The sequence below is a fragment of the Buceros rhinoceros genome, unplaced genomic scaffold, assembly GCF_000710305.1.
Source record: "Buceros rhinoceros silvestris isolate BGI_N320 unplaced genomic scaffold, ASM71030v1 scaffold7609, whole genome shotgun sequence".
Lineage (NCBI taxonomy): Eukaryota > Metazoa > Chordata > Aves > Bucerotiformes > Bucerotidae > Buceros > Buceros rhinoceros.
In genome coordinates, this window is record NW_010430915.1 from 40582 (window position 1) to 59490 (window position 18909).

At 38.2% G+C, this 18909-nt stretch overlaps 1 protein-coding gene across 1 annotated transcript in view; it reads left to right on the forward strand.

Moving 5' to 3' along the window:
* Window positions 1-18909, forward strand: part of AGTPBP1 (ATP/GTP binding protein 1) — a gene marked incomplete at its 5' end in the record, with an annotated part of 63690 nt that overhangs the window by 40047 nt on the left and 4734 nt on the right. The window contains 2 exons of the mRNA XM_010143198.1: window positions 11448-11611; window positions 13657-13707. Of these exons, the coding sequence (XP_010141500.1) occupies window positions 11448-11611; window positions 13657-13707 (215 nt within the window). The remainder of the gene's footprint in view (window positions 1-11447; window positions 11612-13656; window positions 13708-18909) is intronic.

An 18909-nucleotide genomic window follows, 5' to 3' on the forward strand; every position in this document is an offset into this window, starting at 1 on the left:
TAGGAGGAAAGGCTGAGAGCAGTGACTGTGAAGGTGTAGAAGAGAAGGCTCAGGGGGCGTGTTACGAAGATCTACAAATACATAAAGGGAGGTTGTAAAGAAGATAGAGCCAGGCTCTTTCTAGTGGTGTCTGGTGACAGGCTAAGAGACAATGAGAACAGACTACAGAGGAAATTCCATTTAAGCATTATATATTGTATATACTATATACTGTATACTATATAATGGCTATATATATTTGTTGTGAGGGTGCTCAAACACTGGAACAAGTCTTCCGTGGAGGATATGGAGTCTTTATCTCTGGGCATATTCAGAAGCTGTCTGATTGTGGTCCTTGGCAGCCTGCTGTAGGTGGCCTGGCTTCAACAGGGATGTTGGACAACATGACCTTCCAACCTTGGCCATTCTGTGGTTTTCTGAGAAATGAGAAACATATTTAAGTCTATCTTCAGAAGAGACAGAGGGCTACTGTTGTGGGCAGCTTCAAACTGGAGTGCTAATTTAGGTAATTAGAACAGAAGGTTCAAAAATCACAATGTAGTTATATTTCTTTCCTCAGAACTTTTACAGCCAAGCTCCTGATCCCTTGTCATTTCTGCCATAGAGGCTTTAATAATTTTGTAAATACAAATTCTTCCATAAATACAAATTCTTCCATAAATACAAATTCTTCCATAAATACAAGCTGGCGGAAAGGCAGTTTCACTTGACAGCTATTGTGGATGGCCTCTAAAGAGTAATCTTTCAGCAAGGGTGTGTGTGTCTTTCTTGAGAAAGACAATGCACACTTGTGTGCATTGGTGCAGCATGTTGAACTTCAAAATTTAATAATGACATGTTTCTCCTATTTATCATACTTCCCAGTTTTTAAAAGTGTTACTATTTTCATTTGCAGCTACTATTATATGTTAATGAGGCTAATATTTTTCCCATCCATAAGTGTTACATCATTTTCGATGTGGCTTTGAGTAAATTAATTATCAAGGTGGCATTGAAAAAGAGCCCCAGGTTTCCACATAACTTTATATCAATAGCTGCCTCAGGCACAGAGTCTGTATTTTATGTTGTCTCTCTGGGTTAAGTCATCATCCCAGTTCATAGGTAATTAGTGGTTGGGCTTTGGAAAAAACAGTTCTGCATTTCTGAGTTTGTCAGTGTTACTCATGATGAAGTGGCCTTAAAACAGCATCTGTTGCATTGTCATACAAGAGTCACTCCCCACAGAATCTGCCAGAGAGCTAAAGAGACATCAGAAACCTCTTAGTACCAGGATGGGATAAAAAAGATTGAGGAGCCATGTACTGGCCAGCCTTCTAACGTACCGCTTTGCATGAAAACAAGAACAAGAAAGTCCACTTCTAAAGGTATTGGAAGGAAGTGATTTCAAAAAGTCACTATAGTTCTTGACCTTCTTTCCAGGGTACTGGGGGAGTAGCAGCTGGTTATGCTTTACCGTTCTGGTTAAGGTTTTAACTGATCCACAAACTGTAGACAATTAGATGAAATTGTGGTAAGGAAGTAGAAAACTATTGTCTGGGTTAAATGTTGGTGCTAGATGTTACCTTAAACTAAGACCAGGATTACTGCTTTCTAGGATTTCTGAAACTTTAAATATCTCAGCACTATCATTTATTAAGAGACATTTTCTCATATTAGTGAAACTAATTTTACAGTAAAGGTATTGGTTATGGTCCTGGTTCTCAAATAGGGTTTCCGTAGGTAGTCTGTACATGAGTTGATCAGCTTCTTTAAAAGTACGTGCAAGGATAATACTTCAGACTTAGTAGTTCTTCTGTAGCAGACTTTTAAAGCACATTGTTTATGATGGGTATGATAATGCCTCCAGTGAGTTAAAGTTTGCTACTGCTTTCTTTTTGATAGCAAACCTGAGTAATGCTAGATGAGGAAAGAAACAACTGGGAAGGTGGGTTATTTTGATGTTACAAAATAAAAGAAATTCTGGAGAGAGTGATATGATTAGACAAATGTAGTCTGAACTTCTTTCTCTAGCTGAAATACTTCTTTAATCCATCTAGCTCTAGATAAACTATTATGCACCAAAATGAATTGCTTGTAAAGTACGACCATGACGGGAGCAAGGGGAAATCTGCCTCTGACTTATGTTTTGTTGCTGAGAGTGGGGGGTATGGGGACTGTTTTATACTGGATTTTCTGCAAGCACTAGTAAAAGACTTACTCTGCAAAAACACAAAACAGTTGGCTTGGCACATGTGAACAGAGATGAAAAATAACATGAGGATTATAATAAGGTTAATATTATTGTGACTGTACATGGAAATGTTTGTAATTCTGTTGTGTGAGTAAGGTAACTGGTACTTAGGAACTTCAGAAGACAAGACAGTTCAGTTCCATCCCAAAAGACCAGGTCATGGAAACTACAAAAGTAATTGTACTGTAAGACAATTGTACTGTACAGAGAGAGATCATTGAATAACTTCCTTCAGTGTTTTGAAATTGAATTTGTCTGTGTGTATATATATATATATATATAAAATCCCCTAATCATGACCTTTGGGTGTTACACAGGTACAGATGGTGTAAGATAATAACCAGATGCTTCTGCACTAAAAAGTTAAGGCAGAGGAAAACAAATAAGATTTTGTGCATGTTAGAGTTATGGTTTTTATCAGATAAGGAACATTGACATAAGAAATATTGAACTTCCTTGGAGAAATCTGTTAACAGCTGTTCAGATTTTTCTAATGTCTGATGTCTTTGTTTCTTAAATTTATTACATCTATTTTAATAACACTAAAATAGAAGAATATGTGGCATGAAGTAAGAAAAATAGGTGCTTTGCTCTCAGTGTTCATTTAGCAATACTGTATATGAGAGTCTGTGATGAGAAAACTAAACGTGTAAGTTCTAACAACTTATCTTTAAAATGTGCCATTAAGACTGAAATATGTTGTACATTTGTACCTGACTCTCTAGTGTTCTGATTCCACCTTAAAAGTGATTTGATAATCATAACTATTTATACAGAGATTTCTTTTAATTCAGTAGTACTGCTTTTTACTTAAAAGGGGGAATGAATCAGACACTTAACAGGGAATGTTTTTCAGAGAAAAGTGCAAACTGTACCACTGTCTGTGTCACTACTGGAATATTGTCCTATTATCACACTGACCCTTTTTTCAAGTGTGAATTTTCTTAAACTTTGTGTAACCACAGCAGACTTAGATACAGACACTGATTTTTCTATACCTGCTGATGCACCATCAAACAGATTAGTTTAACCAGAGTTACCTAAGCAATCATCTGTAATTAAAAACATTGAAAAATATTTAAGTACCTAATGCTTAGTCTGGCAAAATGTTCCTCTAGTAAATCTAGAACTTTTTCTTTTTTAATTATACTTTTAGTATCCACCTGAGACCAGAACAACCCATCTCTGTGCATGATAATAGGCATTTGCTATCCGGATAACTGGGTTGACTCCTTTTTATTTTGATAGCTGTGCTGTGTGCCATGGAAGCCATGTACGTATGTAACTTTTGCATAAGCAAGAAACTATAATTAGTTCACAGCACCTCCATTATCAGTAATAAAAGTGCCTTATAATCTTTTATGTTTGGACATTATCTTCTTTCATTCTTTGCTAAAGAGATGAGGTGGAATTAAGAGATGGTCTGATTTTTGTTTCCTGAGGCTCAGAAACCAAGTTCTGCTGCATACTTCAGGCCATCACACTTTTTGCCTCAGTTACTTGGAAAATTCTGTCTAGAGCAGAGCAATTTTGTTCTGCTCCCTAGCAAATATGCCCATGTGACAATTGGGCCAGGTATGCTTGGGATCCAAGTTTCATGTCTTTGGTAGCATTCACTGCATGGCTTGGCAGAAAGTTCAAAACGTGCACTGTTTATCCATGTTGGTACTCAAGGAGGAGGTCTCACATTATTTATTCTTAGGGACTGGCTTATATTCAGAACTGAAATACATACTGTAAAACAGGTTGTAGCTGAAGGTCAACTCCTTTATGGGATAATAGAGGCCACATTCTTCTAGTCTGGATATTATTTTCAATAAATTTTAATATAATAGTATTTTTAAATGAATTCTAATGAAATCCACTTTGTATTGCCTCAGGACAAAGGCATAGTAGATGAGATCTTTCCTCTTTAGGAAAAAAAAAAAAGGCATGAGGAAAATTCAAATTTTAACAGCTAAAGAAAAGTGAGGTTCAGCATAGATTTTTCCCTGGTCTTTCATAGTTTGGGTTTTTTAGAGGGGCAGGAGTAGGTTCTATTTAAGCAGTGTATTTGTGTGATCGCTGAATTAGTTTTTGAGGCTTGTTTTTTTCCCTTCTACAGGGAAAAAGAGAATGGATACTGCCTCAAGATGTTGCAGTTCATTCAGATTCTGTAATCATAATTTTTCTTGTCATCCTGAGGGTGTGAGAGGCACTCCCGAATGTTTTGCTAGAAGGCTACAACTAGTTTACATAGATATAAGTACCAGCTCCTAGTGACACCTGTGATAAGGCTCAGCAAACTTTTGAGCTCTTCTTTTCCCACTTTCCAGTCTAACATGGTGAAATGTAGAGAAGCTTGTGGCTGGTATTTCTAGGTACTCTCACAGCTGAAGCACAGGGGAGCTGGACTCCCTAGCTGTATGAGACCTCACTGCTGTTTGGACAAAAGGTTTGCTTGCTAGGATTTCCTTGCTCCCTGCCCACCCCACCCCACTTTCTCCATCCCAGAAAGGATCTGACTGCTTTACCCTGCAGCAGAAATCTCTCTGTGTGTAATTAACAGGAAATAGATTTTATTTTCTGTTTTAAAAATTTTCTATTTCTTAGTGCTTTAAAAAACAGATTTTTTTTATTAGCACCTCTTGAAACCTGTATGTCAGATCTGTGAAATATGTTGTCCATTTCTCCTTTGATTCAATCCTTATGTCCAGACTGCTAAAGTTTTAGTGTTTCTGTACAGTTCTGGACAAGATATTAAAAATATCTATCAGCTGAGGTATCTATTCGTTAGTTATCTATTCAATCAAGTGCTGGAAATATACAAAGAGCCTCTACTGAGTATAATTTTTAAAGTTAATTTCTGTTCCTCTTCAGAGGTTCAGTCATGGGTCAGAAAATAGTCACAGTTTTTTTGCTTTATATGCCCAGACTTCCATTCCCATTATTCTATTATAATAAAAGTACTGCTGATCCTTTCCTCATACTTACATGATTCATAGCTCGTTACTTATTATTAGAGATGGATGAGAAGCTACCTACAGAAAGTGCAGGTAAAAAATAGAAGTATCAAAGAGTAGCTTTTACACAGCTGTAAAGTTCCTGTAATGTTAGAATAGAGCAGTGAGTCAGATTGTAGTTATTTTCTTTATGTTTTGAATGTTACTGGTGTTACTTTATACAAAACTACAATTTTAATGCTGTAGAGGATAAGCAGGCATGTTAAAACATTCAGTCTGAAACACACAGAAGCACTGCTTTTATTTTTTGCAAGTGATTTTGAGGGTTTCTCAATTTCTATTTTGTTTTTAAAAAGGTGAAGTAAATATTAGTACTTGAAAATATACCTACAGTATTTCATTACACATAGGTGCAGTGACCATGAGTTCATTTCAAACCATGTCTGAAATATATTAGACTTAAGAAAAATAAAGCAATAAGTAGATTTATTTCCCTCTGGCAGTGCACTTTAACATTTTAAGTGATGAATTAAATACTTTATTTTTCTTCAATTATTTCAAACCCATTTGCTCAATATTTTCCTCCTGGTTCCAAATGGAAAAGATTAGACTAAATTTAATACTGATCTTGTAGAAAGAATTATAGTTGTGGTGACAGGTTTGATGAGGTCTGTATGTGATGAAATAAAAACACATGACTGCAGTCATAACACTTAGGACTGACAGGAATTATCCTTTGCGCAATAACTTGACCTCTTTTTGGAAATCCTAGCTGTTTCATTGATTCTTTTGAGGCTTATTGATGTGTTCTAGAACATGGTGTATTTTTGTTTGTTAATGTGATTTAATTATAGCAGAGAAGCAGATTGAGGTTTTGGGACACAGCATGTCTAGAAAATGGTAGAAAAAGTAGACTGGCAAAAGGAGCTGCGGGAAAGAAAAAATCTGACACAAAATCCATTTCTGTTAGTCTTACACTTCAGAAAAGACATCAGACTGGTGGGTCAAGGAGCGAGGAATACACGCAGTGAGATTGTGTCCAAGATCTTGCAAATGGTCTCTCTGTAGGCTGTGAGAGACACTAGATTTGTCCTACTTTATTCCACACCACCCCCCCTCAACTCTTAAACTTTGTCCAGACATCTGCATACTTATAACCTCCACCTGGGAATAAAAACTTTCTCCTTCCTACTCTCCTGCAGCATTTGAGCTTTTTTTGGCCTTTCTTCTGGTACCTTGGGAGTACATCTTTAGTTAAAAAGAAGGCATTTTGTCACAGAACCACAGACTGTTAGGGGTTGGAAGGGGCATCTGAAGATCATCTAGTCCAATCCCACTGCTAGAGCAGGTTCACCTGGGTCAGGCTGCACAGGATCATGTCCAGGCTGGTTTTGAAAGTCTCCAGAGAAGAAGACTCCACAGCCTCTCAGGGCAGCCTGTTCCAGTGCCCCATAACCTTAAAAATAAAGAACTTTCTCCCTGTGTTTAGGTGGAACTTCCTGCGTTCCAGGTTGTGCCTGTTGCCCCTTGTCCTCTTGCGGCACCACTGAAAAGGGGCTGGCCCCAGACTGGCGGGGCAGTGGCAGGTGGCAGTGCCCCTGCACCAGGGCGCTCCCCTAGCCTAGGTGAATGATTGTTTTTAATTCTGCGTAGGCTGTAGCGTGAGGGTACTGTTTGACTTCTCTAGGGCAAAATAAGGAAACTACTAATCTGGAAAAAACCAACAATAATCAAATAGAGACATGTAAGTATGATAAACAGGGTATATATTCTTCATACCATTTTTAAGCTTGTCTTCCACTCCTGGTAGTATGATCTAGCTGGCAATGTGGACTAGTCAGTGATTGCTGGATCCAGCTAATTTAATCCAGTTTTGAGTTTCACAAAATGTATTTTAGGGACAGCACAAAGTGTGGACGTTATTTTTTATCAAGATGTGGAGTGAAATTTTTTAACTCTAAAATCTGGGATATTTAAAAACAAGACTTAAACCCACCTTCTTATGGCTTAGAAGAGTTGAACATGTTGCTCTCCTCTTTAATCTTGGAAATTCCCCTGAGGAAACATCCTTACTGTTTGGGAAAAACTAGGTGAAGAGCTCCTGAAGGGGACAGCACATGCAGCTGTGTGTGTGATGTTGCCTACTGTAGCAGCATTGCTGATCCCTAGAAGAGAATAGAGACTCTAAAGGGAAATTAAAAATATGAAGAAATGATTCCTTTGTGATACTTCCTGACTCCCTCTCTCCTCTAAAATATTCCCTTCCCTGGCAATGCAGTCTCAAAAGGAATTATTATTATTCAGATTTTTCTCTCCTTCCTTTCCCAAGTAGCTACAACTCTCCATAGTTTGGCAAGGAATACTTCTTAATTTTTTCTTCCAGCATTGTAAAATGTATACGCTTCCCCTGTAGTCTCAGAAAACTGCTCGTCTCCATGGGGTTGAATTTGGTAATGATTGTGTCTGGCTTGTGGATTAATTTCTCTGTAATTGAGTTGTACAGATAATGAAAAATCCAAGTATATCTTTTGAGGGATAAATAAAATTTTAGTTTGAAAAAATGTACTATGTTAGTGACTAGCTTTATTTTTATTACATTTGGATCATTAGTGTAATTAAGAAAAAACATTGTAAGATATTGTTCATTAAAAAAATAATTAAAATATGTTTTAGGAAAAAAAATTATTAATTCCTAAATGCAGTGTATTCAATGGCAGGTGATGTAGAAAATCTTCTTTTTTAAATGAAAGAAATATTCTTAAAGTTTTTCATAAACTTGAAGACCACAGTATTGTATCAGGTATATTAATCAGCTATTTAGGAGTTCATCTTTTTTACCCATAAAATGTTGTTTAAGTAAAATCTGCAAAACTTCAGGTTTTCACATAGTATTCTCTTTTAACTGGTGCGACTTCAAAGAAAAGACACAGATTATGGCACCCCTTACATTACAGAACTGTAGCTGTATGATAAACAGCCTTTGCTAACCTGAGAAAAATAATGGTTTCCTTTTAAAAGGAAAAGCAGGAGGTGTAGGAGTAGAGGAAGAGGGATTATTGAGCAAGTCAATTAGAAGCAGCCCAAGGGAGAAGTTAGGAAATTAAAACCCATAGAATCAGCATGAGAGCAGCTAAAAATATATTGTCACAAGATATGCCAAGGGTGGGGAGCGGCAGGGAGTCAGATAAAGGATTTGATTAAACAGCAAGAGATTTTTTCAGGTGTTTTGATTTCTACATGTGTTGTGATCCAGCCTCAGTAAAACAGTGGAGTAATAATTACATTTTGCAGGTTTATAGTAAGCTTTAAAATGATGATTGATGGAAAGCTAAATATTCAAGGTTAACATTTGCTACATCAGAAGAAAACGTGCCTTGGTAAAGCAAATATACGAGTAGTATGCAGGTTTTTCCTTTGAGTGTAGAGCGTACTTGGCTACCATTTTGTGAAGAGGGCTCAAGAAAGGGAAGTTAAAAAATAATAAATATAATAAAAATCTTTATTTTCAGTCAGAAATTATTGAGAAGTCAAGGCGCATTGTCCTGGATGGTAGTAGACAGCTAAGATTATAAGGAGGCAGATTTGAGAGATAGTTTTTATGTTAAAGGTTTACGTGGCTCTGAACATGATACCTGTTCATGTATTCTAATGGTAATTTTACTGAATACAGAAAGTAATTTATAATGTTGATTTTTATTTGATGAAATGGGAAATGTCAAGGAAAAGCATCCCTCAGTTTCGATGAGACTTTTGAAGGCACACGTGCCAGAGCAAGTGTCTAAGATGTGTTACGTCAGGCACGCTGACTTTTAAGACTGTGCAGAGTGGCAGAATTTCTGAAAGTTAGGGACATGCCTGCATGCTTACACAGACATGAATACGTAAAATAAATTTAGACAAATGTTACAAAAATACATATTGAGCACATACACCTGTATGTTTTTCCAGACGATATAAAATAGGACATATTCTATGAACTGACCAGCCACTTCTAAGATGTGTGTCCAGTTCTCTGGTTTTTCTCCGTAAATTGATTTTATTATGTGCTTTTTTCAACTACATCAGCTATGTGAGTTTAATTTCCAAATAATGACACTTATTAAAAAGATTGAAGAGAAATTTTTAAGCACTTCACTGTTCTATATTATACCTCACTAACATGAATTTTTATAAGTGCCTCCTGTAATGCATTAACATCCTATTGTCAGCAGTTAATAAAATATTTGTCTTTGACATAGCTCGTTGTAGTTTTCTATTTCAGTATTCAGAATTATTAGTTAATGCTGGGCCCGCATTCAGATTCGATGGCTCCATTACCTGTGAATTGAATTACAGAGTCTGTCCTACAATTGCAGTGTGGACTCATTGCATATGAAAGCAAAGGAATCAGTATCTGCTTTAAGTGCAAAAAATCTGTGCACTTGCTGGAATGGGATACATCTGGTGAAGTTCCCTTCATTTTGTTCTTTAAATAAATGACACATTTAAACTTTTTTTTTTTCCCCTCAACATTTTTTTCCTTAGAATAAGCATTGGTAGGTAGTGACTTCCTAAGGCAGAAAGTGTCACAGGGCAAAACCACGGAAAAATTGTGTTATGTTGCTGGTTCTACCGCAGGTTCTTCATGCAAAGCATCTATCCTTAGGTGTGTTGGGTTCCCCACCTGTGTCTTAGCAAAGAATATTGGCTATTGTTCTTACTCTTTGTCCCTCCTAAATGGAAATAATTCTGTTCTGAACACCCAGTTCATTACCCATATAGCAGGTTGTTGCCGAGGGTGCAGCTTAAATAATCTTTAAAAGTATTTAGTTTTCTAGAGCGTTGATTTTTGCGTGGCTTAATGAGAACTAGCTTGTTCAGTGAACCATGATAAAGCTTGCTTTAAATGTAAATCCAGAGGCTGTGACTGAACTGAATTTTTGATCCTTTATTTTCTTACTATTTTAGGACTTCTGTCCTTTTTTCCCTAAGCTAGGACTAACATTTTTTCTCATTTGTTCTTCTGTTAATTTGTTAATTTCTTCTTCTGTTAATTTGAATTAACCGTCAATAGCACAAAACATTACAGAGTAGCATGTCATTGAGGCTACAGGGAGAGGAAGAGTGCTGTGAAATATATTTGTGTTGAATAAAGATTGCATTGCAGATTTCAGGTGGTCCACTTAAGCTTCTTAAAGACCTTCAGGAAGAAGCAGTGGTTAATCCTTTGAATTATAAAGCCACAGCCAAGCTAGGCTTTTGTGTGCCTTAAGACGAAATTCATCAAAATTGATGTGCGAACACTTTTACAAGTATCCTGTGATTTTTCTCAATAATAACATTCTCACTGTTTTGTATGAGTTCTCTATGATTTATTAGGTAAAATACATTACAAAACCTTCTTAGGATTTCATCTGAAAATAAAACTACTTATGAAATATTTAGAAATACTTAGCACTTTTAAGCAGAAAGCTTTTTATGTCCGTAGGGAGTTTAGTAAAACAGGGTGTGGAAAACACTTCCCCACTCCCTTTGTCCTAGGGAGGTCTGAGGATCAGAAAGTTGATTTTAACCTTTTTCCAGTTAATGTAAAAGTGTTAGACCTCTTACTCTTGGAGGCTAGTAGTTAAGGGCATAGACCGGTCTGTGGGTGGTGGCTCAGTTCTTACAACAGCTGCCTCTCACTCGCAAGGCTTAACGTACAAGTTTTAACTGTGTGCAAGTGTGAGGACCTGATAGGAGACAAGTGATTCATACGGGAACTTAATCTTAGTTGTAGGCATAAACGAGAGTCCTTGTTTTGTCGTCTCTGATATGTACAGTGTAACTTTTCACGATGCTTCTCAATAAAATATGTGTTCTTATAAAATACAGACTAGATTCCCTAATTGAGTTTTTAGACGCTCATCTGTTTTTCAGTTTGCCTCTCACTTATAGCAGCTGCTGTTTCTTTATGTAGTTGTATCCTTCTGCAGCGGCTTCTGATACTGCTATAATTAAAGGAGGTTCTTACAGGCCATTAATGTGGGTGTATAATGTGTAGCTAATTTGTCATGGCACATTTGGATGACGAGTTGTGTATGACTGGGTAATTAGTTCAGGGTCTTCCAAATGTTGTTTTGGCTCCCAGTTGTTTTCCATGCAATTAAAAAATCAATACTATTTCAGGTAAACTGCCCCTTTCCTGAGGTAATTTTTGGATTATTGTGTGTCAGGATAGGGACGGCGCTTGTTGTTGAATGTATTGTTCAGAGTAAAACCTCTGACGTGATTTATGCAATTCTTGTTCATTATAGCCCCTCGACATACGTTTTGGATGAAGATGAACCTCGGTTCCTTGAAGAAGTTGATTACAGCGCAGAGAGTAATGACGATCAAGACATTGAATTAGCTGATAATGCAGGGGTTTATGAGGCAAGTAATAACGAAGATGGACTTTCAGACTCAGATTCAACAAGGATACTCCTTTCCTGAACCATCTTTGCAGTCAGTAATAGGAAATTGAGTATCCTGGATTTTCACAGTCAAGGGGATATGCTTAAGGAAACACAAATAACTGGGGCCTGCCTAGCTCAAGGAAATAAATATTTCCGATTTCTGATAAATTGGCATTTGCTTTATTTAAGGAGCTCGGTGTTTTCCTTTAGCACTAAATAGATAAATTTATTTACCTGTTTATTTTCTACTAAATAGCACCGCATGGCATTTTGTGTCCTTAAACTCTATCTTCAGAGAAATGGATTATAATTTGTGGTGTGTCAGAGTACAGAAACTAGTTCTTTGTGGTACGGTTCTTTGAGTTGCTTTCCAGAAAACACGTATATACAGATTTTCTATATTAATTTGTGTATGTGTGTGTATATGCGCGTGTGTATACTGAGGTGAAGAGGGTTTTTTTCGGCATTATTTCAAAGATACCTGATTGTGTTTGAAGTAATGTAGTGCTTGCTCTGGAACCATTCAATAATTACTAAATTAAAAATTAGAAAATGATGTAAGAATTGTTTCACTTGTTTCTTGCTTCTGAGAATTACACCGTTTTGCCACAGTACTAGGTGAAAATACATCCTGTCTGTTCGCAGTTCAAGAATTTTGCACAGTCACCAATGCAGCCTTTGCATGTAAGAACTATGCACTTGTTTAAAACTTTTCCGTAAAATAAGCGTGAGTTAATATGAAGAGGTTTGGGGATTTTTTAAGTGTACACCTGACTACAAGAAGTGGTGTGTATGTTCAGCTACCCGGTTGCCCAGTTTTTCTTGTTTGATATGCACATAGCTGACAAGAGTTGACTTTACTGCGGACACATTGTCAATATACCAAATTCAAATTCTTTAAGAGGGAAGGTTCGGTTTGGTTTAAACATCTTTTGCCTGGTCTCAGTCCTGTGATAAACCTATTCTGAGAAGGAGATTGGACTGTAACTTCCTGAGGTCTCTTCTAGCCTGAATAATTATTCTGTGATTCTGTATTCTTCATATTTAAAGTCAAGCTGTCAGGCATGGAATTTATACTTCTTCATCTTCTCCTGTCACTTACTAATTCTTATTGCCTCTGCTTAGGATAAGATCTAATAGAGAAATGGACCCCGTTGCTTACAAAACTGACATGATTTGCCAAAAAAATTGAAAACATTTCCTAAAAAATTGAAAACAAATTTCCAAAGTTATTTTTGGTTGATGTGGCCCAATTGTGGCATTCATTTTCCACTGTGTGTGCAAGGGCTGTAAGAGCATGAAGAATACACTTCTGGGTTACAGCAGGTTTCTAACTGATGAGAACTTTGTGTGCATTTACTGATGCAAATAAAACTATTTTGGAGGGGAAAGGTGCCTTTGGTAGAAGGTTAAAAAAAACTGAAGATAATTAACTGTATCAGTGATTCTCAGCGGGGAGATGGATTTTCACCAGGATCTCCTGTTTCAGATGCAGCATTGTTTGGTCATACCTGTCCATACCATCCTGATTCTGAAACTGGGGAAGGGTTTTTTGATCCCTCGTGATATGCTACTATATTTTTGTATAAAGGCTTACCTTTATATTAATAATCAGGCAGCTTTGTGATGTAAGGGTGTAGTGGAAACATATACATTCTTGTCCCCTTATGAGTTTCTCTCTCTAGTGAAAATTATCATTCCTTGTGTTCTGTGTGCTGTAAGTAAGAAAGTTTATTTAATTCCCTGTTGAAGAGGACCCCTCTGTGTTGAAACTGGAGAGGAATTTGGGAACCTGCCAAATGGAAAGATTAGCCTTGCTGCAGAATTTGAACTGTCTTTAAGTCAGCCCAGTCAGAGCAGTGCAGAATGCCCCCGTATTTCTGTGTCAGCCTTACACTAATTATTTGCAGAAATAGATTTTCATCCTTAAGGACTTGTACTTCAGTACCTTACAAAAATAATTCTGAGTTAAATTTGAAGAGGAGCAGGATGCCACGTGTTGGTTAGCCCCATTGTGCATTTCTCCTTAGTTTTTTATATGAATCCATAGTAGTCCTGGAACACTATTTTCATACCGCAGGCAAGACAACAAATGTACTTCATCCATTTAGAAAGAATTGTAGCTTAGTAGTACAAAGTCATCATTTCATCCTGGGTGAATATGCATATGTGTTCTTCTCATCTCATCTACAGCTTTTAGTCTGTGCAGAGAAGGAGTTGTGAATGACTTACGTAATGGCTCAGGATAACAGCCACTTTCCTAAAACAATGATGTTGTGCTTGTACATTAGATTCTAATGCACTTATGTAGTAGATGTGCGCGTTTGGTTAAATGAGAGGTCAGTCTGGCAGTCGTGGGTCTGAACTTCTACCAGTGCAGTATCCGATGCAGAGCAGAACTTTGTCATCGCCTTGCAGATGCAAAGGCCATTACCTTTTTTCTGCAGCATTTCTTCATGTGCCGCAGGAAGGCAGAGTCTCCATTCATGCTCACAGGGATGCCAGTTCATGGGAAGCCCTGCCACAGAGGTTGCTGATCCACACTGTGTTTGTCTTTTCTCCACTACACATTGCTGTTGTTCCAGTGGTGTTGGCAGACACGTGCTGTTACCCTTTTTATCTGTTTTGTTGAGAAGTCTGGTGTTTGGTTGAAAATGGAACAACTGAGGCTTGAGCACTCCATTCTGTTACTATGGCATTCACCCCCAATAAAAGGGCAGAATGGATAGCAAACGATGGAAACGTCTATGAACTGTCACAAATCAATCGTCTAGCATAGCCTGTCCCAAACAATTCACTGTACTTAATTTATGCATTGGCATTCCAATGCGTTTCTGGTTTGAAATGATGCTCTTCACTATAAGCATGACTGATTCTGTATAGGACAAGAAAATACGTCTTTTTCCAGTAATAACAACAAACAAGATTATAAACAATAATTGCATCTGTGTTATTTACTGTCTTGCTTCTAAGTAATTGCTGGATGATGCATCACTTTATTCCCTTTCCAGGTATGATTCAAGTTGCAGCACTAATTTTGATGTTGTGTCTTCACGGGTGACATCCCCTGGTGTAATGTAACTTACAGCTAAGGCTGCAGTTTGTGCCAAAATCTTGCCTGGTTGTTTTCGGAGGTGGATTGCTTTATCAGCCTGACTTACCAGGGAGAGCAGTGTGAGTCTGAAATAAGCCTGCAGGAGTAGTAAACACTTCACAAAATGCAAAAATTCAAGGTTTCATATAGTTCATACTGTGACGCTGTGATAGAATCCTTCCGGTGTTATTATGCATCATCCCCAAATAACAGTACTTATTAATAAAAATACATAATAAAGAATTAATTGCAATCACTTTGCTTCCCTGTTATTGGTTAGTATTGGTTTAAAGGATTTCTCAACATAGCATTTGCAGCCATGTATCTACCTATAAGAATTGGAGTGTGCTTAGCATTGGAAAAAGGAGGATATTTTTGTTCTCTATCGAGCTCAAGTCAGTGTGCTGCAGGCTTAGAGTGCCATTTGCATATTAGTAGATTGAATTGTAACTCTCTTTAAAAGCTTAATATTCACCAATGTATGTAAAGCTTATGAAGACTTTATGAAAAGACTTATGAAGACTTTATGAAGACTTTATGAAAAGACTTATGAAGACTTTATGAAGACTTTATGAAGACTTATGAAAGCTTATGGATGACCCACGGTGAAGGCTGTTGCAGAGCACACAGAATAGGACAATCTTTCGGTGACCGTCCCTTCTACGCAGCTGACAGACTTTTCATCTGATTTAGGAAAAACACAAGTTCATTCCTCAATAATTCATCCCCTTGCAATGCAACTCAGAGTGCAGTTGAGGACTAAGTTATTTTTACTATTTTTATTTTTGCAGTAGCAATTCTAAGATTTGAGAGATTTTTTTGACGGAAAGCTTAAGATGAAAGTAGATCTGCAGTTCTGTGGAGCTGTCTGGAAAGAGCAAGTGGTTAACTAGGATTCATCAGTGTCACTTTTGCAAATAAGTATGCAGTTTTCTTAACTACGTCTGTCGTATTAGTTTAAGTTGAACAACTTCCTTCACAATCTCTGTTGAAGGGTATAGAAGAGTCACAGTGACTCTTAAATTAGTCTGAGGATATCTTTGTTTGATCAGTGATCCCAAGGTCGTCAGGATGTAAAGCATTTGATACGTGACCTTGTGTCTTGTTTGCTTAAACAAACCAACTGTAGATTGCTTTGAAAGAAGGGCTTCAAAATATGAAATGCTAAACAGCTTTGATGCCTAGTAAAGAATACATTATCTTAAATTATGGATGTCTTGGCTGTTTTTAATAGTATCATATAAATAATTTGTCTGGTCCCTGTAAGATACTTAATAACTATGAAACATACTTCTTCTGTTAGTAGAAAAAGTTAGGTGCAATTTTTTTTTTTTTTAAAGCATAATATTGCTAGTACAGCTTTTGCAGCAGTTCAGGTAGAATCATTGCAGAGAAATACAGTTTTAGGAAGAAAGGTTGCAGCACACCATAGGTTTTGCTGATCCAAATTTTGCATTTACCAAATGCCAACCAGCTGCTGCTTTTTGCTGCCTATGGAGCATTCTTGCCACGAGGTGTTTGTCCTTAGTGCGGGTGCGTCTTTCTTGCAATGGGCTTATTTAGCATGCATCATTTTTGAAGCTAGATTGGAAGAAGACATACTTAAACTAGCAGCACCACGTAGCACGACTGTAAATTTTCACTAGGCTAAATAATAAATGGCTAACGAAATCCCACGATAGTACTTCCATAGGTGAGCCTCTGCTGTTAACATGGAGTGGGGAGATTGGTTTATAATCACCTTCTTTGCACTTAGAAAGGTAAGATAATAAATGTGCAGAAGGATCTCCACAATTTAGTATAGGCTAAAAACTTTTTTCCGAACTTCAGACTACCCTTACCTACCTTTTGATCCTTCTCACTTTAAAAGAAAAACTTCTAGATGCACTTGTCATGTATTTAGAGAATATCACTCTATTATTTTTAGGGGTTTTTTCCTCCTGAAAAAGGCAACTGGAGTCTGAGGTAGTACTATTGTAGAAGTCTCTTAAGATCTGTCTTAAGATAACTTAATCTACATGAAGTGTCTCGATATAAGGTAAATTGTAAAGGTTTGCCCCAGAACATGTAGATCCGTGGCCCAGGAATGGCTCAGACAGGGGCTTAGCTTTTATGGAACAACCGTCATGTTTCCTCTCAAACTTGGAAATGAAACAAAGCTTATTTGCCTTCCAGGCAACTGGGAAAGGTGATGCAGGCTGAAGCTAAATCCCAGGTCGCCCAGCCCATGTTTTATTTACAGCTTGCAGTCTTCTCAAGTTTAGCACTTGAAATAGCTCTGGGAGGCTGCTGGCTTTCAGAGTTGAATTTGCTTTGCACTGGGGTGGTCTTTCATCACCGGGCTCCTTCCAGTCCGCTCTCTTTAGCAAACCTCACTTAGCCTGGCAGGGTTAAATCAGAACTGTTGTATTCTCTGGCTAATTATTAAAGATGGCAACATTGCATTTGTGGTCACTTCATTTCCAAAAGAAAATGAACGTGGAAATATTTCAGCATAAACAAGACATGAAGCATGGAGTAATTATTATTTATCTTTAATATTATCTTTACTGTTTTTATAATGTTTGCTTAATTGTGCCATGTCTACATAAAACATATGGATGATACAGGCAACCCATATGACCCCATAGATTAAAATGGCTCAGTTGTAGATTTTGGGAAGACAAGCTGGGATGAGGTGTCTCACACAAACCTTCAGCCAACAGTCTGCTTTAATACTTGGCTTTAATCTAGCATCCCACTTAATCTAGTGCAATACATGGCCAGAAAAGTCCTGAGCTGGGTCAGACGGTATTCCAGAACCGCACACGCCTGGGGGTCTCTGTCCTGTGAACACTGTTGCAAAATTCTCTGCAGCAGTCGTGCTGCTGTTAAGAGCTCACCTACAATCGCAAAAGGGACGAGTTCAATTTACACAGACCTTGTGCTTGTGGCACTTGTACCTGAGTTCGATTTAGACCATGTCTGCTCTAGGTTACTTCTGTTCTTCTAAAGCATCCAGTCTAAAGCATGAAGAAAGCCCTTCAGCCTAAGTGATTAACCAGTGACATCTCTCTTTTCCTTTGAGTTTGACCTCACTGTTGACAAAAATCTTGTTATGAATTGCATCAGCCAGTATTGCTTGAAAACTCTGCTGTTATCAAATGTGCACCCTGAGCTGTTCCAGGATGAAAGAGGGAGCCCTAATCACCTGTAAATACAGAGACTCGCTACTCAGTGTACTGGTACTTGTTCCTTTTGTCCAAAGACTGAATGTCTAGAACAGAAGTAGACTGTATTTCAGAGGAATAATATTTCAGATCTCTGAGTGAATTCTGGAAGATATTAACTATACAAATCCTTTTATGCTGAGCATTTGGACACAAATTTTAATAGGGAAATAGATCCTATATGATATACCCTTGGTGGCCCTTGGTCAGTCAATTCTATGGGGAAGCTGAGTCACAGAATCACAAAATCATTGTTGGAAGAGACCTTTAAGATCAACTGTTCACCCTGCACTACCAGGGTTCCTAAACCATGTCCCTCAGCAGCACGTCTACGTATCTTCTGAATACCTCATGGTGTGGGGACGCCACCACTTCCGTGGGCAGACTGTTCCAATGCTTTACCACCCCTTCTGTATAGAAATTTTTCCAATTGCTCAACCTGAACCTCCCCTGGCACAACTTGAGGTCATTTCCTCTAGTCCTGTCACTTGTCATATGGGAGAAGAGACCGACCCCCACCTCACTACAACCTTCTTTCAGGTAGCTGTAGAGAGCGATGAGGTTTCCCCTCAGCCTCCTTTTCTCTAGATTAAACAACCCCAGTTGCCTCGGCTGCTCCTCATAACACTTGTTCTCCAGACCCTTCACCAGCTTCATCACCTTTCTCTGAACCCGCTCCAGCACCTCAATGTCCTTCCTGCAGTGAGGGGCCCAACACTGGACACAGCACTCAAGGTGTGGCCTCACCAGTGCCCAGTGCAGGGGGACAATCACTGTCCTCTCCTGCTGGCCACACCAGTGCTGATACAAGCCAGGATGCCATTGGCCTTCTTGGCCACCTGGGCACACTGCTGGCTCATGTCCAATCAGCTGTTGACCAGCACCCCCAGGTCCTTCTCTGCTGGGCAGTTTCCAGCCTCGCCTCCCCAAGCCTGTAACGCTGCAGGGGGTTGTGGTGGCCCCAGTGCAGGACCCAGCACTTACCCGTGTTGAATTTCATTGCACTGGCTTTGGCCCA